The sequence below is a fragment of the Scatophagus argus genome, chromosome 14 (assembly GCF_020382885.2).
Source record: "Scatophagus argus isolate fScaArg1 chromosome 14, fScaArg1.pri, whole genome shotgun sequence".
In the NCBI taxonomy this organism is placed as follows: domain Eukaryota; kingdom Metazoa; phylum Chordata; class Actinopteri; family Scatophagidae; genus Scatophagus; species Scatophagus argus.
In genome coordinates this window covers 360,746-387,826 of record NC_058506.1, presented here as the reverse complement: position 1 = coordinate 387,826, position 27,081 = coordinate 360,746, and the positions used below count along the sequence as shown (strand labels likewise).

The 27,081-nt window shown below is 41.5% G+C and overlaps 1 protein-coding gene across 4 annotated transcripts in view; it reads left to right on the top strand.

Moving 5' to 3' along the window:
- Window positions 1–22,271, top strand: part of hlcs (holocarboxylase synthetase (biotin-(proprionyl-CoA-carboxylase (ATP-hydrolysing)) ligase)) — a 58,633-nt gene extending 36,362 nt beyond the window's left edge. For 3 of the 4 annotated variants that reach the window (XM_046409994.1, XM_046409992.1, XM_046409995.1), the window contains 5 exons: window positions 6,228–6,295; window positions 6,472–6,632; window positions 6,948–7,062; window positions 8,490–8,703; window positions 21,627–22,271. In XM_046409994.1, the coding sequence (XP_046265950.1) occupies window positions 6,228–6,295; window positions 6,472–6,632; window positions 6,948–7,062; window positions 8,490–8,703; window positions 21,627–21,798 (730 nt within the window). In that variant the 3' untranslated portion in view covers window positions 21,799–22,271. Of the gene's footprint in view, window positions 1–6,227; window positions 6,296–6,471; window positions 6,633–6,947; window positions 7,063–8,489; window positions 8,704–8,773; window positions 8,823–21,626 lie in introns of all 4 variants that reach the window. The other variant, XM_046409993.1, reaches the window with a different exon arrangement.
- Window positions 22,272–27,081: the final 4,810 nt, after the last annotated feature.

Sequence of the window (27,081 nt, the reverse complement as noted above, 5' to 3'; positions counted from 1 at the left end):
CCGGTGCTGAGGGTGGTGGGGGAGGAGGAGATGTCATGGATCTTCACTGTTTGCGGCCTGTCCGTCAGGAAGTCCAGGACCCAATTGCAGAGGGTGGAGCTCAAACCGAGAGCACTGAGCTTGTGGATCAGTGTCTGCGGAATGATCGTGTTAAAAGCAGATGTGAAATCCACAAAGAGAAGGCGGACATAGGAGTCTTTATTCTCTAGGTGGGTGAGAGTTGTGTGGACCACAGAAGATATGGCATCCTCTGTGGATCGGTTCTTCCTGTATGCGTATTGGTGTGGATCCACAGTGACGTCAATGCAGTCTTTGATGCGGGCCATGACCAGTCTCTCAAAGCACTTCATGACTATCGGAGTGAGGGCTACTGGCCGATAGTCATTCAGGCTCGTCACTGTGGAGGTCTTGGGAATGGGGATGATTGTAGCGGTCTTCAGACAGGTGGGGACCGTCGCTTGTTGGAGAGAGGTGTTGAAGATGTCCGTCAGTACCTCTGTGAGCTGATGTGTACAGCCCTTCAACACCTGCCCCGGGATATTATCGGGACCTGCAGCTTTGTGTGGGTTTATCCTCTGGAGGGTCCTCCTCACTTCTGCTGAGGTCACGCTGAGGGGCTCTTCACCAGGTGGGGGGGTGAGTCTGGTGCTGAGGGGGGCGTCCGGGTCCTCAAAGCGGGCAAAGAAGTTGTTGAGAGCTTCAGGCAGAGAGGGGTCCCTGGGGCATTGTGCATCTTTGGTGTTATAGTCTGTGATGCACTTAATGCCCCTCCACATGCTCCGTAGATCGTTGGACGCAAAGTGTCCCTGGATCCTCTGGGCGTATGCGGTCTTGGCCCTCTTCACTCCTGCCGTCAGCTCTCTTCTCGCCACCCTGAGTGCCATTCTATCACCTTAACTAAACGCAGCATCCCTGGCTTTCAGCAGAGACCGGACCTCCGTGTTCAGCCAGGGTTTCTGGTTTGCGTAGGTGGTTACTGTGGTTACTGTGGTTAGGTATTAGTAGATGATTAATGATTTTCTTTGATAATCATTAATGGAATTACAGGTGGACTGCAGTTTGACAGATGTTACAAGGCCCTCAGTAGAAATATGGCCACTGCTACAGACAACCTATTTGATCAGCTCTCAGCAGAATCTCTGTTGGGAAACAGATAACCAATGAGGTACTCTTTCTAGACATAGGTAAAAATCTTAAAAAAAACTATTCAAAGTCCTTTAAACAAGAAGATTAAATATTTCAGCTAAATGTTTTGAAGCAGTATTCTTCAATTATAAAACTACCCTGTCGGGAATCTGTCATTTTCTAGTGTAGCTGTTCTCCATGTTAAAATGGTGTTTAATGTTCAGTACTGGTCCAACACCTGTGTCCAGCCACAGTAGTCATTTATTTGTGTATGGTCTCAGACTGTGCTTCATGTGAAGAGTGCCACCGGGCAATACACAAAAGTCAGAAAAGCAATCAGTTTGGCTCACAGTGCCTGGACGAGTTTGCAGTCCTTTTCACACTGCTGTCTGTTTTTTTTGGGGTTTTTTTTTAAAAAGATGTTAGTAAGCTATTAATAATAATAATAATAAAAGCAAAATTTGAATATTAGATAATGGACATTGTGATCTTTACTGCATAACATTCTCACAAAGAGCATCATGCTTTTCAGGGCAAACTTCAGGATGAGACTGTGAAAAGATTCAGTCCCTGAAGTGTGGACTGATCTTCTCCATGTCTCTGATCATACTGGGAGACAGCAGAATTGCTGTCAATTTTTCACGTACCACTCTACATAGTAGTAATATAGAATAATGAAACCAATGTCGGGACAGTAAGTTATTGTAAATACAATCATAAATAAACTGCCAAGAAATACATGTAATATCAAAGTCTTCGATCTCAGAACACTGTACATTTGTGTGGCCACCAATTATTATTTTCTTTCCCAGTCCCTGGGCACAAGACAGAAAAATTACAAACACTTATTATTTTTCTTTATAAAAGAAGATTCCGCTAGTATTTTAGTACTGTGTTTCATTTCAAATATTTACCTTTTATAATGTGCCAAGGGTCAGAGTAGTGTGTAATCTCTGCAAGAATTTCTGTACCCCTGTCTGCCTATTGCTGACCGTGGCTTTGGTTGGGGCTCCTTTGCACTGTGACAAGCTTCACTAAAAGCCCTCCTTCTCCATCTGTAAGCTTTTTACAACTTTATTGCTAAATAAAGGACTAAAATAAAAAAGGACTAATATTAATTCCTAGAATTCCTACCTGGACTAGTTGAATGTCAGTGGCCTTGTTTGCTTTGAGGTCCATTATTGTGTAGCTCTCATACATGGCAGAATGTCCTAAACATCAGTATCTGGTCTGACCATTGTTTGCTTCATGAAGTGCGACACATCTCCTTCTTATAGAGTTGGTAGGGTTTTTGATTGTGGTCTGTGTGTGTGTGAAGTTTTTGGACATTGACAGGAATGTCCAGATTGTAATGATCCAGAGCATCCTAGACATGTTTAGTGGGTGTACGGTGAATATGCAGGACATTCAAAACTGGGATATTTTCAGCTTATAGGAATTGTGTACAGATCCATGCAACATGGGGCTGTGCATCAAGAGTAGCGCAGTAGTGCAACGGCTTCTCACGCTCCCGGGTTTAAGCCCCTTTTTTGTAGTTTTTGTGTTGGTCTAAAGGTCAACTGTACTTGACTTTGTCTAAACAAGCGTATAAGGTACAGCCGAGCCGAACTTTTTAAAATAAGGGACGGCTCGAGCACCATGACCACAACGACAACAACAACAACGGCCTCACACCAACTCAGAGCTTCGCTGGGGAGACTGCAGCCGCTAAGAACACCGGACTGGCGTAGCAGGCTACACCGGACGGAGGGCAAGAGGAAGTGGTGTGCGTGTGGACCTACTTCGACTGAAGCTGGGGGTTTCACGTGAGATGAGGAACTGTGCAGTGCTTTGTCGGACGGAAACATGGCTAAACGAGAACATGCCGGACCCAGCCTTCCAGATCGCAGAGGGAGGGAGAGGTAGACCTGGAGGACTACACATCTGCTGTCCTCGGTTACATCTACAAGTGTGCAGAGGATGTTACCAGTACCAGGACAGTAACCACCTACCCAAACCAGAAACCCTGGCTGAACGCAGAGGTCAGGTCTCTGCTGAAAGCCAGGGATGCTGCGTTTAGGTCAGGTGAGAGACTGGCACTCAGGGCAGCAAGAAGAGAGCTGACGGCAGGAGTGAAGAGGGCCAAGACCGCATACGCCCAGAGGAGCCAGGGACACTTTGCATCCGACGATCCACGAAGCATGTGGAGGGGCATTAAATGCATCACGGACTATAACACCAAAGATGCACAATGCCCCAGGGACCCCTCTTTGCCTGACGCTCTCAACAACTTCTTTGCCCGCTTTGAGGACCTGGACACCCCCCCTCATCGCCAGACTCACCCGCCCCGCTTAAGTTGTTCTACTATTCGCAGTAGCGAGTAATTTCACACTGTTACCCTGAACGTCTGTTCTAGTCATAGACTTCATCACTCACTTTAGTAATTTGACGCTAATCTTATAACCAATTAGAATTTGCCAAATTCCGCTAAGCTAGCTTGCCTGTTCATTAGCGATGGCTTCTCTGTCTCCCTCTTGCTCTCCTGCTCTCCCCTGCTTGGTGTGTCAAATGTTTAGGTATTCCTCTGCCTCCTTTAGTGAAAATGGTAAATGCAATAAATGTAGTTTACTTGTAGCGCTGGAGGCGAGGCTTAGTGAATTAGAAGCACGGCTCCGCACCATGGAAACAAAGTCTTTAGCTACTATTGTTAGTCAGCCCCCATTAGCTGGTGCGGACTGATCTAGTGTAGCTCGTAGCCCACCCCAGGTTAGGTCCCGAGCAGCCGGGAAACAAGGGAGGCTGGGTGACTGTACGGAGTAAGCATAGTCCTAAGCACAAGCCCACGGTTCACCCCCAACCAGTTCACGTTTCCAACAAGTTCTCCCCACTCAGCAACACACCCGCTGAGAAACCAACTCTGGTAATTGGCAGCTCTGTAGTCAGAAACGTGAAGTTAGCGACACCAGCTAACACCACACCACTCTGGCCCCAGGAATGGATTCCTGGGGCCAGAGTGGGCGACGTAGAATCATCAAAAACTGCTGGCTAAAGATGAGCGTAAATACAGTAAAATAGTAATACATGTCGGCGGTAATGACACCCGACTGCGCCAGTCGGAGGTCACTAACATTAATTTTGAATCAGTTTGTACATTCGCAAAAACTATGTTGGACTCCGTAGTTTTCTCTGGACCCCTACCCAATCTGACCAGTGATGATATGTATAGCTGTATGTCATCATTCAATCGCTGGCTGTCGAGGTGGTGTCCAGCAAACGATGTGGGCAGACCTTTTGGGAAGACCTGGTCTCATTAGGAGAGACGGCATTCATCCCAGTTTGGATGGAGCAGCTCACATATCTGGAAATCTGACTGAGTTTCTTATTAAACCAAAACCCTGACAACCCAGAGTTGAGACCAGGAGGCAGAGTTGCAGTCCTACACGCCTCTCTGCACTTCCATCACAGTTGCCCACCCAATATCCCATACAGACTGTGTCTGTCCCCCGACCACTTAAATTAATTGAACCAAATTCAAAAAGAGGAGTTATACATAAAAATCTAATAAAGATCAACACCAACAGCTCCACAGCTACAACAAATAGGAGAATTAAATGTGGACTGCTAAATGTTAGATCTCTCTCATCTAAAGCTGTAGTAGTGAATGAGTTAATATTGGACAATAATATAGATTTATTTTCTTTAACCGAAACCTGACTTCGGCCAGAAGAATATTGAAAAATTTCAACCACGTGGATGATAGTATAGCCTTCGCGCAGCATTTATCTCTCTTAGATTCAATCGGCTTCTGTCAGTGTGTACATAAACCCACTCATTGCTTCAATCACACTCTTGACCTTGTTTTGACATATGGTATAGATGTAGAACATTTAACAGTCTTTGAACAAAATCCTCTTCTATCTGACCACTGTTTAATAACTTTTGAGTTTATACTATTTGACTTCATACCACCAAGAAAAAACTCCTACACTAGATACCTGTCTGATGGTGCTGTGGCTAAATTTAAAGAAACAGTTCTATTGTCATTAACTCCAGTATCATGACCCCATACTAGTGAACAATACAATAATCGTTCTCAAATCGACCATTTCGTGGACAGTGCTGCAAGCTTATTAAGGATAACTTTAGACTCTGTTGCTCCGCTAAAAAAGAAACTCATAAAGCAAAATGAACTTGCACCCTGGTATAATACAGAGGTTCGCAAATTAAAGCAAAATGTGCAAAAAACTTGAGAGGAAATGGCGTTCCTCAAAACAATCTGGCAAGACAGTCTTAGATTATATGGGAAGGCCCTACGGACTGCCAGAGCAGCCTATTACTCGAAATTAATTGAGGATAACAAGCATAATTTCAGGTTCCTCTTCAGCACTGTAGCCAGGCTGACAGAGTGCCATAGTGCTATCAAGCCTTGTATCCCTGTGACCCTTAGCAGCAATGACTTTATAACCTTTTTTAACGACAAGATTTTAAACATTGGAGACAAAATTCAGCACCTACTGACCTCAGCTGGTACTGATCTAACATCAAACACTGGTGTCTTAGAACCAACAGTAGAAACAGATAATCATCTTGACTGCTTTTCACCTGTTGATCCCCATCAGCTATATTCACTCGTATATTCATCCAAGACAACCACATGCCTCTTAGACCCCATCCCTACTAAGCTACTCAAAGAAGCTTTACCTTTACTTAGCACCTGTCTATTAGACATGATCAATCTGTCCCTGATAACAGGCTATGTACCCCAGTCCTTTAAAGTAGCTGTAGTCAAACCTCTCCTTAAATGGAAATGTACACCAAATGAAATGTGAAAATGATTGAAGTAAACAATCTCAGGATACAATAAGGACGGAATTCATTCCTAAGTAGCTGTAGGCTACGAGACCAGGCCAAAAAAAAAAATCTCTAAGTATACACTCTCTAGTAGAGTGGGTGGCAAAAAAAAACACAATATAAAATAGGATTTACTTAAATGAAATGAAATGAAAGTGAATTAAAAAAATAAATGTAAAAAAGAAAACAAAATTGTTTAGGCGCTTGAGGCATGGTAGCTGTCCCGGGTGCCATCTCCCTTTTCCGTGTTCATCATTCTTTTTTCCTTACAGACTGACATTTTACTTACCAAAGGATGTGGGGTTAATAACTGTAGCTGCTCGACAAATCCAGGGCAGAGGTCAGTGCTCCAGCAACCTAGATGCACAATATTTACATATACTTCAAATACAATAACATACCAGTGTTTCTGTTGTATTAATGTTTGTTTTTCTTCACCATCTTTGTCAGAGCTAATAGATGTTTCACACCACCTCATGTCCCCTTACATGTTTTCTCTGTTTGCTGCTGCTACAGGTCGAGGCAAGAATGCCTGGCTCAGCCCTCCAGGTTGTGCCATGTTCACTCTGAGGGTCCAGGTTGAGCTGAGCTCCAAGCTTGGACAAAAGATCCCCTTTATGCAGCACCTTGCTGCTCTGGCAGTGGTGGAGGCTGTTCGCACACTTCCTGGATACCAGGTATCAGCCCACACATCTCCATGTACCTACTTCTTCAACACTTGAACATTTTCTGTAATTTGACCCATGTATCATACATAGGAATACAGCCTGAACATTAAAATGGTTGTCTGCAGTAGCACAATATCATATTGTGATACTGATACTGATATTATAGTATATTTCAAAGTATATTGTATATTATCTATATATATCAAAAATACTTTATTGATCCTTGGAGGGGGGTGTATATTAAAGGTCACTACATCGGGTGTTATTTTGAAAATGTCTTATGTTAATGAATAATGTTATTTGAACATATTTCGATCTTCACAGGACATCGACCTGAGGGTGAAGTGGCCCAATGATATTTACTACAGTAACCTAATGAAGCTAGGGGGAGTACTGGTGACCTCCACTGTAATAGGATCAACCTTTCATCTCCTTATAGGTAACAACTCCCCTTTATCACAGCAAATGAGACTGAAGGCTTTAACTGACTTCTCTTTTTCAGTCACCTCAACATGAACCCTTCATTTAAATTAATAGACCAGCACACAACATCTGGGCTCCTTAGGGTTTTTGCTAATTATTTTGAAACTGGAACAACACGATGGCTCCACTGGAGCAGCCACTGCAGGTTTTCCTGTATGCTTGGAGATACACCAAACACAACATTTAATATGACAGCTCAGTTTTGGTCTAGATCTAAAAGACACTTATTTTGTTCTTTGGAGTACATGCAAAGTAATTTTTAACATGTTGGTATCATACCTGAAAAGGCGTCTGGGTCACCTGTACTTGGTCACAAATGGTGCATGTGTACACACAGCAAATGCACATACACACACACTTAAACACAGTGAACATGTTTGGGGACCAGGCAGGGAGTCATAATATGACAGTTGTTGACTGTCCCGAAACAAAGTTAGAAGAGACTGAGAGTCTGACTGCTTGATTTAGGAAATTATAAATAGGGACTGAGGTATTACTGGCAGTGTTGATATAGACAGCCATATCTTACCTCAACCACCATTTATCAGTTTTAAGAGATGCCATACTCTACAACAGTGGTCCCCAACCTTTTTCTAACTGCGGACCGGTAAACGCTTGACAATTTTAACGTGCGGTGCGGTGGGCGGTATGAAATAAGAATAATAAACGTGAATCCACTGTGTACTCATATGGAACTTTATTAGCACATTGCTCCAACAATACAATGCTATTATAACATTATGAAATAATAACTTTATTAGCACATTGCTCCAACAATACAATGCTATTATAACATTATGAAATAATAACTTTATTAGCACATTGCTCCAACAATACAATGCTATTATAACATTATGAAATAATAACTTTATTAGCACATTGTTCCAACAATATAACGCTATTATAACATCAAACTCTCTGGTCGCCCGTGAATGAATCTCCTGTATGTTTGCGTGCCCGACACTCACAAACTCTCCATTCCCCTCTGCTTTCCCCTCTCCCTCACCTCTGTGTGTTACCGACCGCGGCCCTAACGCGCTGATACTGGTTGCTATGGTGATGTTTACATGCCTTCAAAATAAGATGCGGATACACCATAAGAACGAATATAAAGTGCATGAAATTTTTAACTCACCATAACGCTAAATCAGTGGGAGCCCTGAGCTTGTTTCTTTGCAATGAGTCCAAAGAGTACATCTAATAAACTAAATTTGAGTGCAGCCAGTGTTCCTAACCTTGCACTTTTTGATTTATACAATCATACAATCCAACAGTCATAGTCCAAGTTATTAGGAATATTTGATGGGCATGTTCACACAGCAGTGGCTCTCATTTTAATTTACAAAGAGATTGTCTTATTTTCAAAAATCATATGCCCTGCAGGCTGTGGATTCAATGTGACAAACAGCAACCCAACAGTGTGCATCAATGACCTGATCCAGCAGTACAACATACAGCATAACTGTAACCTGGAGCCACTCAGCTGTGCTCAGCTCATTGCTCGGACTGTCAGCTACCTGGAGGCCCTCATCAACAGCTTCCAACAAGGAGGCCCAGAAGCCATCCTGCCCACTTACTACAAGAGATGGCTTCACAGGTGAGCCCAGACATTTGGATGTAAATATTCCCGTGCTAGTAATCAATTCACAAATGCCTTTTTTTCACAGAAAATTATCTATAGCCAGTCAGACTGCTCCTTCCATTTCAGCCATTTATGTGAGCATAGACTCGAGGGTGTGATTGAATGTAATCCCACAGCATTGCATCTACATAGTCTGCAATTTTGAATTAGAATACAAACATAAAACGAATGTCAAACAGCTACCCGGCATCTGGTAGCTGCTCTCCACTGGTAGCTTAATGATAACACCTCTTTCCAAGTATGTTCGACTTATGAATGCTTGGTAAGTTAGTGATATAGCATTTATTACAAGAATTAGTTTTCTGGTTCTCCCTCTAGTTCTTTGATTGAAAAAACTTGGGATTACTCAAAGACCTTCACAATCTATCCAATGTTACATATTCCATATGTACAACCACTGACCTGCTGGGGCACTTGATTTGGATATCTCTTCATGACGCATTACTTCATGACGCATGCACAAGTTTAAAAGGCCCAGATGTGCATGATTTCACTTAATATTGATTTCTACTGTGACAGCAGTCAACATGAGAGTAGAGAATCTTTGAGGAAAACAAGAAAGCAAAGAAAAAGCAAAATATCCATTTACTGATTGTATAGCAGAGAGTAGGTCTTGGGGCCTCTCTCATGATAGCATCAGCATTTCTTCATTTGATGTGAAAGACTTGAGAGGGGTACTGTACAGTGTCTTACACAAATGCAATCTGCTAACACGCCGAGGTATTGCTCTACTAAACTAGTTGGTGTGGCATTACTCTCTCTGCATGTCCTCCCTGTCTGCTATTGAAACTAACCTAGTTGGTGGGAATAGCATGGGTGCTTTTGCTGCTGTGTCCATGTGCTGTAGCGACAGTTAGCAACTACTTCTACAAACAGAAGGCATGGCGTATGAGTTCACTTCCTAGAGACATCAGTATGGCAAGGTGGAAGAGACCTCCCTGTAGGAAGTTTATTGTCTGTCATGAGGTGCCGTAAGGTTGAATGGCACCAGCCTCAGCCACATCAGCTTAATCAACTATAGTCTACCTGTACAATGAATAGGACCTGAGGGCTGGCTGGATACAACAAGGCAGGGCACTGTCAAACAAGATGGACAAGACCAAGGGCTGCAAAAGCTTGCACCTCAGTGCTTACATGACAGCACCCCAAGCCTGCCTCTGCCCTGGGGCACATTGAGCATCATGGGAATCTGGGGACAGAACCCTGGGTCATTTCAACAATGAAGGCATATCATGAAGGGGTCTTATTTACTTATTTACTTTTTCTGTGCCTGCAGCATATGTCAACAGACAAGGGGGCTGGAGCTCCCCATGCCTTTGCACGAAGGTCCACAGGCTATGGACACGGGCACTCAGAGCCATGTATGTGCTGGGGCAGGCTAACTAGGGGGCACTACACAGTGTAACACTGCATATACTGTGGCCAGGGTTGTGGACCTGCCTGGCCCAGCTAGGGGAGTGTCCTGTATCCTTGTCAACTCACATAGCAGGGGGCAGGGCATCTAAGTGGTCTCTATCCTTTAACGCACAACCTTTGCGATTGTGGGATTTGCTCTGCTTAAGGCTGCTCTGCCGCCTAAGCATTGGGCACAGATACAGAGCATCTGGCAATGTCACAGTATGACAAACGAATGTGTGAGCTGTATATTTATATATAGCAGTTCTCTGGGTGTTTATTTTGGCACATGCACTGATTGGAGCATATGCACTGATGGGCACATCTCATTGGAATAGGGGGGGAAGGGATCCTGGTGAGTGTTGATGGGTGGCATCTGGCTGTCTCTTTGGTCTCTTCACAGTGTCTTACAGGGTTTCTGTAAATATCGAATATGTAACTGTGGAGACAGGGTCTCAATGCAGTAGAGAATGTTTGGTTTGACCTGCTAAAGTGTACATCCAAAGTTCTAGCAGTAGTAGCATGTTCCAGCTGACATTTAACAAGTGCAACATGTGTCATATAGCCATGGGTGTAAGTTAAGCCCTGATTAACAATGTGTGTGAAAATTGATTAAATTATCCCAGCATCTGCTCTTATGTAGTCTGAAAAACCCAACATTCAATTCAGTTCAATTCAATTTTATTTATATAGCACCTTTTACAATCAAAATTGTCTCTAGGTGCTTTACAGAAACCCAAAGCCTGAACATCCTTGGACATCCTGATAATAATGCAGTTGTTGTTGCAGTTGTCTAGACTAGAAGTAACAAGTTTTTCAGCATCACTCAGAGAGGATGCTCCTAATCTTAGCAATATTACAGAGGTGAAAGAAGGCAGTGTTAGAGATCTGATTGGTATGATGGATAAATGACGTGGGCGGCACGGTGGTGCAGTGGTTAGCACTGTCGCCTCATAGCAAGAGGCTCCCTGTGCTGCATGGGTTTTCTCTGGGTCCCCCGGCTTCCTCCCACAATCCCAAAAACATGCACATTAGGTTAATTGGCTACTCTACATTGCCCCTAGGTGTGAGTGTGAGAGTGTGTGGTTGTCTGTCTTTGTGTGTTGGCCCTGCGATTGACTGGTGACCAGTCCAGGGTGTACCCCGCCTCTCGCCGTAGTCAGCTGGGATGATAAGCTTCAGCTCCCCCGCGACCCTGATGGATAAGCGGTATAGAAAATGGATAGATGGATAAAAGACGTGTCCTGATCAAAGATAACGCTGAGATTCCTCACAGTTGTACTGGAGGCCAAAGTGATGCCATCCAGAGAGAGAATATTATCAGCTATTCTATTTCTGAGATGTTTTGGGCCAAAAACAATTATCTCAGTTTTGTCTGAGTTTAATAATAAAAAATTGGAGGCCATCCAGTCCTTTATGTCCTTAAGACATGGCTGAAGTCTGACTAACGGCTGTGTTTCTTCAGACTTTATGGATAAGTACAGCTGGCTGTCATCAGCATAACAATGAAAGGTTATGCCATGTCTCTGAATAATATTTCCTAGAGGGAGCATGTATAAGGTGAACAGGATTGATGCAAGCACTAAACCCCAGTGGAACACCGTGATTAATCCTTGTACGTAAAGAGGAAACATCATTAACGTGAACAAAGTGAAATCTATCTGATAAATATGATTTAAACCAGCCTAGTGCTGTCCCTGTGATCCTAGTCTCATGTTCTAATCTGTGTAATAAAAAGCGTTGATCTGGCAACACTAACATCCAGTAGAACGAGTGCAGAGACAGGTCCGTGGTCTGATGCCATGAGGAGGTTATTAGTAACTTTAACCAGCGCTGTTTCTGTGCTGTGATGGGCTCTGAAACCAGACTGAAACACTTCAAACAGACTGTTCCCATGTATGTGATCAGTTAACTGACTTGCAGCCACCCTTTCAAGTATCTTAGAAACAAACAGGAGGCTGGATATCGGTCTGTAGTTTGCTAAGATGCCTGGGTCAAGTGAAGGTTTTTTTAAGTAAAGGTCTGATAACAGCAGTTTTAAACGCCTGTGGCACATAACCTGTCGTTAAAGACAAGTTGATCTGATCTAATAAGGAAGCGCCAATCAGAGGAAAGACGTCCTTGAGGAGCTTAGTTGGGATGGGATTTAAGAGACATGTAGTTGGGTTAGATTTATTAATACTGGAGGTTAGTGCAAGGTAGTCCAGGGGCAGGAAGCTGTCCAGAGGTGGATTAGGACTAAAAATGGTTTCTAAAGATGGCAGTATATTGGCTATCGTGGAGAGATCTTGATTGATTTTTTCTCTAATGTTAGTGATTTTATTGGTGAAGAAACTCATAAAGTGTTCACTACTAAAAGCTGCAGGAATACAAGGCTCAACAGAGCTGTGACTCTTTGTCGGCCTGGCTACAGTGTTAAAGAGAAAAAAGATTAAAGATTAAGATTAAAGTGACATATTTTGTCATTGGAGGGAACTCACTCCAACGAAATTTGTTCTCTGCATTTAACCCACCCAAGTGACGTGCACACACACAGCAAACCCGGGGCAGTGGGCGACCGCGTGCAGCGCCCGGGGAGCAGTGGGGGTTAGGTACCTTGCTCAAGGGTACCTCAGCCATGGACACCGGGACGGGGAATCAAACCAGCGATCCACCGGTTACGGGTCCGACACCCTAACCGCTGATCCACGACTGTTGTTCTTTTAATGTTGAATAATAAGCTGTTCTGGCTTTACGAAGGGCCTTTTAATACATTTATATGTCAATAAACTATCTAGTCCCAGCCTAGTCAAGCGAGCATGAACTGATGAAGCCTCTTGGATGAGAGGTGAAACAAAGACAAATAACTAACTAACTACTATTCAACTGATTTGGAGGAGTACCACTTCCTCTCCATCTGTCTTGATACCTGCTTCAGTGTTCAGATATTTGAATTATACCACTGAGCTAGCATCCTATGATGTATAACCTTCTTTTTCAGTGGGGCAACCATATCTAAAACTGTGTGTAAAGTGGCTGCAGTGTTGCTAACAAAGCAGTCAATTTTTGCAGTCATATTCAAATCAGTGCTCTCTGTTGTACTGGTACATGATGCTGAAGGTGTTAGAGCTGAAGATCTTTGCCCAAGCCCAACAGGACCTGAGTGCTGTATAAACGACTCCTTCTTGACAAAAGGCAGAAAAGTGTGCTTTGCTTTGTGTGCTTTGTATTCTTAGAGAGGCATCTGCTATAGTAAAACTTTTTGTTATGTACTGTTAGGCCTGTTAGAGTTAGTTCAAAAGTTAAAAGTGAGGGGTCTGAAAGAACAGGGTTTTGAGGGGCAACTAAGAGGTTCTCAGTTTCTAAGTCCTAGCTGAGAACCAGATCGAAGGTGTGATTATGACAGTGTGTTGGTTCATTTACTATCTGAATGAAACCTATTGAATCTAGGAGTGTATTAAAGACTGTCTTAAAACTGTCAGAGCCGACGTCCATATGAATGTTAAAGTCACCCACTATAATGACTTTATCTGTACTGAGCACTAAACTAGATAAGTCTAAAAACTCAGAGAGGAACTCTGAGTAAGCAGTAGTTGGGTGATACACAACAACTAATAAAACTGGCTTTTCTGACTTCCAGGTTTGGTGAGACAGGCTGAGAGTGAGACTCAAATGAACTATGGATAGATATAGGTTTGGGATTAATCTGAAGACTAGAGTGGTAGATTGCTGCCACTCTTCCTCCTTGGTCTGTGCCTCGAGGAACATGATAGTTAATATAACTATACGGAATTGATTCATTTAAACTAACATACTCTTCATCCTGTAACAGAGTCTCAGTGAGATAAAATATATCACATTGATGATCAATAATTAAATCATTGACTAGGAGAGATTTTAGGGATTGTGTATTCAATAATTCACATCTGATTGTTCTTTGTTTTGGTTCTGACTATTTTCTAGTGTATATTTTTATGAGATTATTTTGATTAGCACTTCTTAACTTTCTTAACTAGTTGGACTGTGAGAGGATGGGGGACTGACACTGTTTCTATGGAATTATTAAACTTAGTGTTACTGTGTGCATTTATATTTTTATTTATTGTATTTTTAATGGAAGGTGGTGTGTAAGACAGCGACTCTGCCTCCTAGCCTCGACCCTGGGTTGTCAGGGGGTTGGTTGTCTAATAAACTTGGCTAATTTGGTAGAAATAAGAGCCGCACCATCCCAGGTGGGATGAATGCCATCTCTCCTAATAAGGCCAGGCCTTTTATCTATAAAGGCCACGTTGTTTTCTGGACAAAACCGTGACAGCCAGCTCTGTCACTGGCTTGTGGTGTGGTCAGATTCGGGACGGGACCAGAGAACACTACGGAATCCAACATGGTTTTTGCCAAATTACACACCGACTCCATGTTAACTGGGTGTCATTAGCACCGATGTGAATTACAATCTTACTATTATATACACTATATACACTTTTCTCTTGCCAGCAGTTTTAAGTTAACCTCGATGTCGCCTGCTCTGGCCCCCAGGTTGCATTTAACTATAGTTGCTGGTGTTGGCTTCACATACCGCAAAACAGAATCACCAATAACCAGGGTTGGTTTCTCAGTGGGTGTGTCGCTGAGTGGGGAAAAGTGGTTAGATACTGGTGGGGAACCATGGGCCTTTGTTTTGGGCTACACTTCCCTTGAACCTCCAGCCTCTCTGACTTCCCAGCTACTCAGGGGCTGCCGGGGGACGGCTAACAGCAACTAAGTCAGGCTGGTCCGCACAGGCCAACTGCTGCTGGCTAGCTGCCGGGGCTACTGAACTATGATCTGGAGTACGGAGCCAGGCCTCTAGCTCACTTAGCCTCACCTCCACATTTTACACATCTTGCAGAAGACGGGAGAGAGAGAAGCAGAGGGAGAGCACGTGGAAGAAGCCATGCTAGCAGTAAGCTAAGCTGAGCTAAGCAACAGAGGCAGAACGGAGATTGGTCGGTTAGAGTAAATCCACAACACCAAACACCAGGTGAACGAGCAGGACAGAACAGGAACAGGAAATGACACAATACGTTTACCACAAGTGACGCACACTGCTACAGAATACGAAGTGCTGTTGGTGCACTTCCACTAATGAGTGCTGTTTGATAATCCCAGCAGTTTAACTATAGTTAATTATATAAGCTGACCCCATAAATATATACCTCTTCACTTTACTTTCTGTTTTGTGATTCAAATTGGCATGGAAAAGTCATGTCACAATGAAAAAGCAGTTATTTAAGACGAAAAGCTAAATAATTTATCTTTTCAATTTCTGACATGTATATTTGCTATGACACAGTAAATATACAGGTCAGAAAATGTGCGTATGACGGTGTCTGTTGTATCTCTCTTTATGTCTTTGTTTCATTTGTTTGTATTCAAGCATTTTCAATCTTGCATATGAAGAGCTTTTTTCCAAAACACTATAAATCCATTTTATTAGTTTTTGGGAAAGTGACATTTTTTACCTAGACCCACACATTTTGTTAATATTCAATTTTTCCTGTTAAAATGCTTTTATTGGCTCCGTCTGAACATGTTTAACAATGATCAAACAAAAAAATCAAACAATATTGTTGATTTTTCAAAATGCTATAAATCCACTCATTTTTTGCTGCCTACAGTCTCACTATCTCTCAGGTCAGATGACTCCAAAATAATATCTTGACTCATTTTTTCTTGATCCATTTTACACTCCTACTTATGTCATTGCATAACGCGAAGAACAACAGAACTTACCAATGTCAAAGCTATTACATCTTTCTCTGTGAGAAAGCATGTCCACAATCGGGTTTGAAGTCACACTAAATTTCTGCATGGTGTCAAGGCTGACATTGCATCCCACTTTGAATGATAAAGAAACACTTTTTTGCTTTTTTTTTTTTTTTTTTTTGCAATGATTCAAAACTTTCCAAAAGAAGAGTGCACATCACTAGTGCACACGCAAGCATTAGCCTCAGTTTATGTTCAGGTCAGGTCAGTTCAGGTCACAGTCGCAAAGCAGAAAGTTCAGAGTAAGATCAGAGAGAAGTAAGTAAACTGCACTGTGTGGTTTCATCTGGTTTCATTGATAAATGTAATTGTATGTCATCTGCATAACAATTAAAATGTGTAATGTTTCCTAATACTATCACCAAGGGGGAGCATATGTATGGTGAATAATATTGGTCCAAACACAAAACCTTGGGGGACTCATCAAGGCTAACATGAATGCATGAGTTCAGTCTGATAAATAAAACTGAAGCCAACTTAATGCAGTTCTTTTAATGCCAATTAAGTGATCCAGTCTGTCTAAATAAATATTATGGTCAGTAGTGTCAAATGCAGTGCTAAGGTCTAACAATATGAGTTGCAGGTCTAACAATACAACAATGCGAGTATAGAGACAAGACCCTTGTCTGATACAAGTTGAAGGTTATTTCTAACTTTGACCAGTGCTGACGTTGTGATGAGCTCTAAAAGCAGACTGGAAATCCTCAAATAAACTATTATTGTTTAGAAAGTCACAAAGCTGATTAGCGACTGTTTTTTCAAGGATCTTGGAGAGAAATGGAAGGTCAGATATTGGCCTGTAATTGCTTAAAACCTCTGGGTCAGGTGTGTGCTTTTTAAGGAGAGGTTTGACTACAGATGCTTTAAAGAACTGTGATAAACAGTCTGTTATTAGGGACAGATTTATCATATCTAGTAGGGAAGTGCTAAGTAGGGGTAAAACGTATTTGAGCAGGGGTCCAAGGAGCATGTTGTTTGTTTAGATGAAGAGATAAATGAGTTTAGTTGGTGAAGATCAATGAGAGAAAAGCAGTCTAGATAACTATCTGGTCTTACAGCTGTATGTATATGGATATATATATAAATCCATATACATGGATATATATATATATCCATATGTGTATATATATATATATATATGTATATATATGTATGTAAAGATATATATATATATATATATATGATTTTTCGTAGTGACTTGTAGTCACCTAACAGAAATTTAGAAGTTACTAAACAACGGACAGGCAAGAGGAATTTGTTGAAAGACTATTAAATGACTAGTTTCAACGCCATATGTCAGAACAAGGTTGAAATTGTTATTAAAACAATGAGTCTGTTTGTGTACACACTGACAGAAGCGGATCAGATCTGATAAACAGTTAAATGCTGTATAAAGGCTATCGTTGTTATTGTTTACGTTGGACATATTCTTTGGGACAGAGCCAGGTTTCAGTTAGACAAAATGAATCAAATAAATGAATTCAAATGAATAAGTTATTTACTAAAACAGCTTGAGATGACAGAGAATTTTTAAGAGTCCATGTTTAATTCTAATATTTGTTTGAACTGTGTCGACAAGACAACTAGACAAAACAGCTTTATTTGTATAGCCCATTTTTACAAAATGCAGTTTGTCTCAAATGGCTTTACATAACATTATAGGAACATCCTCTGCCGTTTGCCCTTACATCGACTAAGAAAAAACTCCCAGAAAAACCCTTTAACAAGGAAAAAATGGGAGAAACCTCAGGGTGAGCAACAGAGGAAGGATCCCTCACTGAGGACGGGCAGACATGCAATGGATGTTGTACACGCAGGGAAGCATTTAAAAACATGAGATATGGGATAGAGGGGGAATGTTCAGTCAGGGGACAGCTGATGGAGGCAGCTCCTGGTGGGCATGGGGATGAAGGTCTGGAGAAATCTCTGAAGACACAGAGAGAGTGCGAGACACCAAAGCCAGACTACACAGTATAACAGATAAAGATGGAACAGCAAATGTGTGGAAGGAGAGGAGAGGAGATGGCTCCTTGTATCCTGATGAGTTCCCCAGCAGTCTAAGCCTATGGCAGCATAGCTATAAAATGGTTCAGTTACCTGAGCCAGCGATAACTATCTCTATCATAGAGGAATGACTTTAGCCTGGACTTAAAACTAGAGAGAGTGTCTGCCTCTCTGACCCATGGAGAGAGTTGATTCCACAGTAGTGGAGCACATTAGCTACCTTCCAGGCTGTTTTTAGAGATACTGGGAACCATTAGCGGACTTGCATTCTGGGAATGAAGTGTTCTAATGGGGCAATAAGGAACAATGAAGTGCTTGAGGTAGGACGGAGCTTTGTTATTGAGAGCCTTGTAAGTCAGTAGAAGGACTTTGAAGTCTATCCTGTATCCTACGGGAAGCCAGTGGAGTGAGGCTAAAACAGGTGAGATATGCGCTCTCTTATTAACTATTGTCAATACCCTCCCTGCAGCATTCTGGACCAACTGGAGACTCGTCAGAGGGTTTTTAGAACATCCTGACAAAAGAGAATTACAGTAGTCCAGCCTAGAAGTGATGAATGCATGGACCTTCTCAGCATCACTCTGAGAAAGGATGTTCCTTATGTTAACTATGCTACGAAGGTGAAAGAAGGTAGTGTTAGTGATGTGTTTTATATGGGAATTGAAGGACAGGTCCTGGTCAAAAATAACTCCAATGTTCCTCACTGCTGTAGTAGAGTTAAAGGTGATGCCATCCAGGGTGGCAGCCTGGCTAGAAAAAGAGTTCCTGAGATGTTTAGATCCAAATACAATAACTTCTGTTTGTTCTGAATTAAGTAAGTAGAAGTTGGAGGACATCCAGGACTTAATGTCTTTCAGACAGTTTTCCAAATTGGTAAGGTGGCTTCTGTCATCTGGTTTTATAGATAAGTATAGCTGAGCATCATCGGCATAACAATGACAATTGATGAGTGCTTCCGGATAATGTTCCCTAATGGAAGCATGTAGAGAGTGAAAAGTATTGGCCCTAATCCTGAACCCTGAGGTAAACCATAAATAACTTTACTATACTTGATTAATGTTTACAAACTGATACCTTTCCGATAAATATGACTTGAGCCTTCGAAGGGCAGATCCTTTAATCCCAATTTTATGGTCCAGCCTTTGGAGAAGAATGTTGTGATCAATGGTTTCAAATGCAGCACTGAAATGTAGACGTACAAGTATAGAGACAAGACCTCTATGGGATGCAAGGAAAAGGTTGTTAGAAACTTTTATCAGTGCTGTTTCAGTACTATGGTGTTCTCTAAATCCAGACTGGAAAGTTTCAAAAAGGTCGTTAGAGTGGAGATGTCGATGTAGCTGCTCTAGGACAACCTTCTCAAGGATCTTGGAGATGTATGGAAGGTTGGATATGGGCCTATAATTAACTAATACATCTGGGTCAAGGGAAGGTTTCTTTAATAATGGTTTGATGACAGCCACTTTTAAGGCCTGTCATTCTTCTGTGCACCGACTATCGGAGCGGTGGTTCTCCCTTGCGCGCCGGGTCTTGCTTTGGTTTTCCTCCTGGCGGGGGGGGGGTGTTCCTTGCTACTGTCTACTTGCTCGCTGGAGCGTCTGAAGGCGATCTTGATTGTATAGGGTGCTATATAAATGAATTGAACTGAATTGAATTGAATTGATAGGATAGTGGTTTTCGACAGAACATGAAAAATACATGAATGATAGAGCATTTCATTATAATTTCATTATTATAATTTCAGTCTTGTGAAATGTTAAAATCATATTGAGGTGGTATGGAAAGTGAAACTGAACAGATGAATGACATGAAAATTTAAAATTTTTATGAGTTGAGATTTTGTTTTATTTGTCTTTTTAGTAATGTTGTTTTCATGTTGTTAACTGCTTTCCTGCCTGTACAACATCCATTGCACGTCTGCCCGTCCTTGCTCACCCTGAGATTTCTCCCATTTTTTCCTGTTAAAGGTTTTTCTGGGAGTTTTTCCTTTGTTTGATGTGAGGGTCGAAGGGCATAGGATGTTCCTATGATGTTATGTAAAGCCTTTTGAGACAAACTGCTTGTAAAAATGGGCTATACAAATAAAGTTGTCTTGTCTTGGTACATAACCTGTGACTAAAGAGAGATTGTTCAGGTTCAGTATAGAAATGTTAACTACGGGAAAGAAATCCTTAAGTAGTCTAGTTGGGACTGGGTCAAGTAGACAGATGGATGACTTGGATGAGGTAATGACTGAAGTTAACTCTGAGAGCTGAATGGGGGAAAGCTGTCCAAACATACTTTAGGTGTGAAGGTTGCTATAAGAGAAACTGTAATTGGTGGAATATTACTGCCAATCCTCGCTCTGGTGTTCACAATCTTATCAGTGAAGAAAGTTAAGAAATCATCACTACTGAGAGTTGGAGGGATGCATAGCTCAACAGCCGTATGGTTTATAGTTAGCCTGGCTACACTATTAAAGAGGAATATGCTACAAAATTCTTTTTTATATACATTAATAAACAATTTTTCCAGATTTAACGGTGTTCTACACATTGGCTGTCTAGTTTTCTTTTTCAGTATGTGTAGATTTGAATAGTACCAGAGTGCTACTCTGTTCCGGTTAATGACCTTCTTTTTCAAAGGTGCTACAGAATTAAGGGTCCCAAGAAGTGATGTTGCAGTGCTATGTACAAGAAGGTCTACCTGTGAGGGAGTGAAATTGGCATAGTTGCCCTCCATTGTGTTAATGTAGGGCGTAATGGCAAGCTCTGCTGGAATAAGTTCTTTAAATTTAGATACAGCAGTGTCAGAAAGGCATCTGCTGTAGTGGATTTTTTTCCAAGCGAAGTAGAGTTTGCTAAAGTAAATTCACATGTTATTAAGGAGTGGTCAGACAAGACAGGATTTTGAGGGTGCTGAACTGTAAGGTGCTCAGAATCAATGCCATAGGATAGCACCAGGTCTAGGATATGATTAAGGGAGTGAGTGGGTTTATTTACCCTCTGGGAGAAGCCAAATGAGTCTGCCAGTGGTTTGAATGCAGAAGCTAGACAGTCATTTTCAACATCCGCATGGATGTTAAAATCTCCCAATATGATAACTTTGTCTGAGTTTACTGCTAATTATGATAGAAAGTCAGGGAATTCATTTAAGAACTCAGAGTAAAGCACTGGGGGACGGTACACCACAGCAAACAGGAGTGGTTTATCTGCTCTCCAGTCTGGGTGTGGGAAGCTAAGAGTAAGGGTTTCAAATGAGTTTTATTTAGCAGTAGGTTTCAGGTTAATATGGAGATGTGACTGATAAACTGCTGCCGCTGTTGGTGTTAATCTTAACTAGGTTTTCATGTAAATTGGTGTTGGATTTGGTGTAATTAATTTAGGTGGTCATTTAAAATTGAAGAATTTCATAATGCACAAAATATTTTTGTGGTTAAAAAAAATTATATAAACTAAAAATATGTAAGTATTACTACATAAAATTATAGCAGGTCTTGATAGCCTGGACTGTACTGAAAAAAAAAAACAATATATATATCATCTATGGATGGCACTTGTAATGACCAAGATAAAAGCTAGGTCTCTAAGCTAGGCTTTCACTTATCATCTGAGCTTAGAGGCAGATACAGCTTTCAGTTGCAGAGTTATATAGTTCTCTGAACCCCATAATTATAAGCAAAGCTTTGACAGTGGTTCTCTCTGCTCTGACCTCAGCGGGACTCAGGTGCGTCTCTGGAGTGAGGATGGACTGGAAGCTGAAGTGGTGGGTCTCGACAGCAACGGCTTTCTCAAAGTATACAGCAGGGAGCAGGGGTTGGTCTCATTGGAGCCTGATGGAAACTCCTTTGACATGCTGAAGAACCTGGTAGTCATGAAGCAGTGTTAGGACCAAACACAACAAAGTACAGAATCACTGTCTCTTTGAACACATTGAACCAGTAACTGAGTTACTTAGTGTCATAGAAAACTGTATGTAACTGGTGTATATAAATGTGTCATTGTTTTCTAATTGATTGATATATACAACTAAGCAAACTACATGAAATTGCTAATTTTCAATGTGAGTAGTAGTTATCGCTCTTTATGTTAGGCTGACATACATTTATACTGGATGGGATAATATGTTGGAAGACATACATTGATAATAACTGGGTTTAAAGGCTGCTACATAAAGTATACCTGCATCGTTAATGGGTCATTAGTGTATATGTCTGTGTGATCATTACCTACTGTTTGGGACCACAAATTATTTGACCACTTGAAACTTCTTTTTGGGAGTACCTAACCTCATGTCACTGTTAAATGAAAAAGTGATCTTTACAGCTTTCTATGTCGCTTTTATCTGCAAAATAAAGATTTCACAGAAATATGTTGTTCTCTTCTTTAAATTAAGCTTGTGTTGACTTTTCTGGCTACAGCAGTCTGCAAAATTCTGATTATCAAAGAAAAAAGATAAAGTTAATAATAATAAAGCAATTATTCAGACTCTGGTGCTCTGATATTTGCATGTGGCCCCTCACTAAAACACTGTATTCCCTGTGAATGTGGATGTTGGGCTGTTTCAAAACCAAATATAGCCACACGCGAACTAGCAGGTTTAAGCTTTATTACTCTCAACAGGAGGAAGCAGCTCAGTTGGCCAAAATTAAAGTCATTAATAGCAATGAGCAGGTTTTAGAAACCTAGAAAAAAAAAACTAGAAATCACCTCATCTGCTTTATTTTTTTTTAAAAGAAGGATTGAGACCAGTCATACATTTGTTTCATCATCACAAAGCTCGCAGTTTGTCATTTTAAGTGGTGTGTATTTTCAGGAGCCAGTGCAAGATGTCTCCAGTGAGTTTAAGAGGATTCCTCATAGGTATCTTAAATTATGATCAATGGTAGGCCTCATCTCAAATAACAGTTCTTAATGAGTCAAGGCTATTTCCCTGCTTAGCCCCACCCTCTACAAATTTTTTTGGTTCATGGTGCCAATTTTTTTCCTCCAGTTTTACATTTTGTAACAGAAATGTGTATCACAATCTCCAAATGCTGTACAGCCAGTTTGGTGTTGACAGAGTCGGTATCCTACCGTTCTTGTAAAGGCCACCCTCCCCTCTCTGCGCCCTCTCATCACAGACATCATTCACTCTTCCCATACCACTGGAATTGTCCCTTCCTCTCTCAGAACAGCCGCTGTAACTCCAATACTCAAGACACCTGGTTCAGATCCCAACAATCTCAATAATTTTCGTCCTGTTTCAAATTTTCTGTGCTGCCCCTTTAAGGGAGTAAGGAGATTGTGGACTCAACAAAGCTGTCAACAATGGACAATGTGTCAACAAAGCTTCACAATGGACAATATTGAAGACACACTGGAAACCGGGTCAGTATGTTCCAGTGCCTCACGTGCCACTCAGCATACCTCAGCCAGTGCCATTGCAGCAAGCGCGCCTGCAAAGGCAGATGCTGCACATGCGCAAGTATTATTTTCAAAAAGAGTAGCAGACGTGAGTAAAGCTCAAACATACGCTGAAGGGTAACAACAAAAGGCTGCAGCTGAGGCTACTAGAAAGAAAGCAGAGCTAGAAGCCAGTCTGCACACACTGAGGCTAGAGAGCACTGCTGCATGGCAGCATAGCTATAAAATGGTTCAGTTGCCTGAGCCAGCGATAGCTATCTCTATCATAGAGGAATTATTTTAGCCTGGACTTAAAACTGGAGAGAGTGTCTGCCTCTCTGACCCATGGAGAGAGTTGATTCCACAGTAGTGGAGCACATTAGCTACATTTCAGGCTGTTTTTAGAGATACTGGGAACCATTAGCAGACCTGCATTCTGGGAGTGAAGTGTTCTAATGGGGCAATAAGGAACAATGAAGTGCTTGAGGTAGGACGGAGCTTTGCAGCCGCCATTGCTAGAGCTAATGTTCTGCAAGCTGCTGCTGAGAATGAGCAAGGAGAGCTAGATCATGCTATGCTAAAAAATGAATATACTGAACGTAAGTACATGAAGGAATGGACAGTGGTGAGGCAGCTGAAAACAATATGGGGTAAGTTAAAGACGAGTCAAACGGGATCAGCAACTATGAACTCTGTGATTATGACTTACCAGTTCACCATCCACAACAGATCTGACGAAGGATTTAACACATTGTGAGATGGCAAGCTCTGGGCTGTTAAGGTTCGACGACCATGCTGAAAATTATTGGGTCTGGAAGGCATCTTTCCACAGTTCTACTATGAACTTAAGAGAGAAGAGAGGAGCTTGATCTGCTGTGTAAATAGCTTAGGCTAAAATCATTGAAGCAGGCAAAGAGGATACAAGCATTCTGCACCCATGATGCAGCAGCAGGTGTGAGCATGTTACGGCAAAGGTTGGAAGATTGTTATGGATCCCCGAAAGCTATAGAAAATGCACTCAAGAAGCTAGATGATTTTCCAAAAATCTCAAATCGAGAAAATCAAAGGTTGAGAGAGCTTGGAGACATTCTTTTGGAGCTTGAAGCAGGGCGGATGGACTCCTACCTGTTCTAAATTACCTGGACACATCTCGTGGCATCACTCCTATTGTCCAAAAGCTGCCATACTCCCTGCACAACAAGTGGGTTTCTCTCGCATCACATCACAAGGAAAAATATTGCATATCTTACCCACCTTTCGCCTTCTTCGCAAAGTTTGTTTGTGATCAAGCCAAAACACTCAATGACCCAAGCTTTGCTGCACTCACGGGTGGTTGGAGCATGCGGAAGTAAGAGCATTCCTTTGAACCAAATGTAAAAACACCTGTTTCTGACAAAGAGACGAAGGTCTCAGAGAACTCTGACAGTAGCCATAACATACTCCCTGGATATCTGAGATCTTACCTCATTCTTCACTGATGACAACGCTATCCGAGTCCTGAAAAAGACAAAAGAAATGTTAGTCACCATATGACTGCATAAGATAGCCTCTAATCACAATGCAGTGATGGAAGCGTTTCCACTTGAAGGATGTGCTAAGGAGCTGAAAGACCTGGAGCTAGGTGTGGATCCCTTATCCCTGCAGAGAACTGGCACCTTCAAACTGACAGCTTTACCTTCCTTGTTTCTACAGAGGAGAAGCCATTTACACGTAGGGGTATTCTCTCTACAGTCAACAGCATATTTGATCCATTGGGGTTTGTGGCTCCAATAACAGTACAAGGCAAGGCTATAGTCAGAGAACTGTGCACTGAGCAATACGGATGGGATGACCCAATACCTGCAGAAAAGGAGACACGGTGAAAGCCTTGGTAAAACTCACTCGAGGCACTTGAGCAACTTCACATACCAAGATCTTACCTACCTGTTTCCTTTCTCTCCATGCAGCAGAGGGAACTATGTGTCTTCTCTGATGCATCCACTACAGCCATGTCTGTGGTGGCCTAACTCAGAGCAGTCGACGATGGAGGACACAGTCCTGATGATACATAGATAACAAATAGATAATAAATAGTTGATAAAATAGGATTAAAAACAGTAATAATGCTGCTGTATGGATAATAATGCTGTTTGGATAATCCTGGTGTGGAAATTCATGAATATTAAGCAGATTTTTGCTAAAAATGTAAGTTGAATGAAGAGGTACTTTTGTTGTATAATTTGAGCATAGGCGCTTTTATTTTGAAACGCTGACTTTCGCGATACTCTCTTGCTTGTTTCCTTTGCAACGCAGTAAAAATGTAGAGCAGAGAAGAACAGCAATTTGGATCAGCTATCTTTGTAAGCCTTTAACTTTAGAAGAGAGTTGAAATAGTTGACAAAAACGCTAAACTTTCAGGAAAGAATCTGCAGTAGTTAATCTGACGACCTGTGGATGCTGTTTGCTGACCAGAACTATTTTCTTTTCCTTCGTGTTTTCTTTGTTGAACCCTGTCTTGGTAAACGAACATGTTCATTCCTTATGTTAGTGAAGTGTTAACGATTAGTAGCACTCTTGCCTTAGTAGTTTATGCATACTCTTGAAGAAATACTTGTTAAAATGCGAATGTGAGCGTATATGTTTGATTGTATGTTTATCACAAGTGGTAAAAGGTATTGTATTTTATTTGAAGTGCATTTAGCTTGAAATAAGTGCTTAATCAACTTAGAAAGGAAATAGTTTAAACGTGATAATTGAAAGTGTTATGTTTACGTGCAAAACATGCATGACTTGAAATGCAAAGTGTTTATTCAAATGCTTTGAGATGATGAGATTAATGTATTTCTGTCTTTGCAACTGTAAGCCCAACAACTGTGAACAGAGGTATTCTAAATACTATGCTATGCTTTGTGTAGTTATGGTTTACTGAATAGTAGCAATTACTGTTCAGCATGATTTAAAAAGAGTATGAGCATTCGCAAATACTTTTGTATTGAATATATTGACCAGAAAAGAGATAATGTTGTACAACTGATGAACAATAGAGTGAGAACACTTGATAGAAAAGTAAGTTGAATGTGAAATAGACCTGCAAGAGAAGTGTACAGAGGTATAACTTTAATTGTAAATACATGTCAAGTTTTTGAGTTGGATTCAGAATCCCATGAAGATCCAGCGATCTCAGTAGATGGCGAGCCTCCCAGCTTGATCTCCGGGCCATTGAATCCTGTCCACTGAAGTGCTGTTGTCCTATCTGCCTGTGGTAGGATTGAAACAGTCACTCAACTGGTTGCCGTATACTTGACACTGACTTGTCTTTGACTAGACATTTAACCTCAGAATCTGAAAGAACTGAACTTTGCAAACTAAAAGAAAACCAGCTGAACAACATATTAAAGGACCATTTTCTTTATTTCCTCTTTTCATTTAAAGGACTCAATTTATATGTATGTGTGAAGGTAATTTTGTATTGGTTGTTCATTCAGTTATATTACAAGAGTTAAACTGTATCATATCAGTGTGTGTTTGGTCATTGCACTTTGACTTTGCTCCTAGACAGACCTAGAATCTGCGAGGTGTACATACCCAGTAGTGGGTTACACTGAGGATTGGTGGCCGGATGTCATCGACTACTTTCATTTGAGAGGAGAGACATCCTATCGGGGGTCATCAGGTCTGCTGGGCTGTGGATTCTAGGAGGAGAAAGACTGGTATCAAGCATCACACATAAGTGTGTCACGTGCAGAAAGTATGGAAAATCAAAAAATGTCCAACTTACCTGCTGATCGACTCACCCAAGCACCTCCAT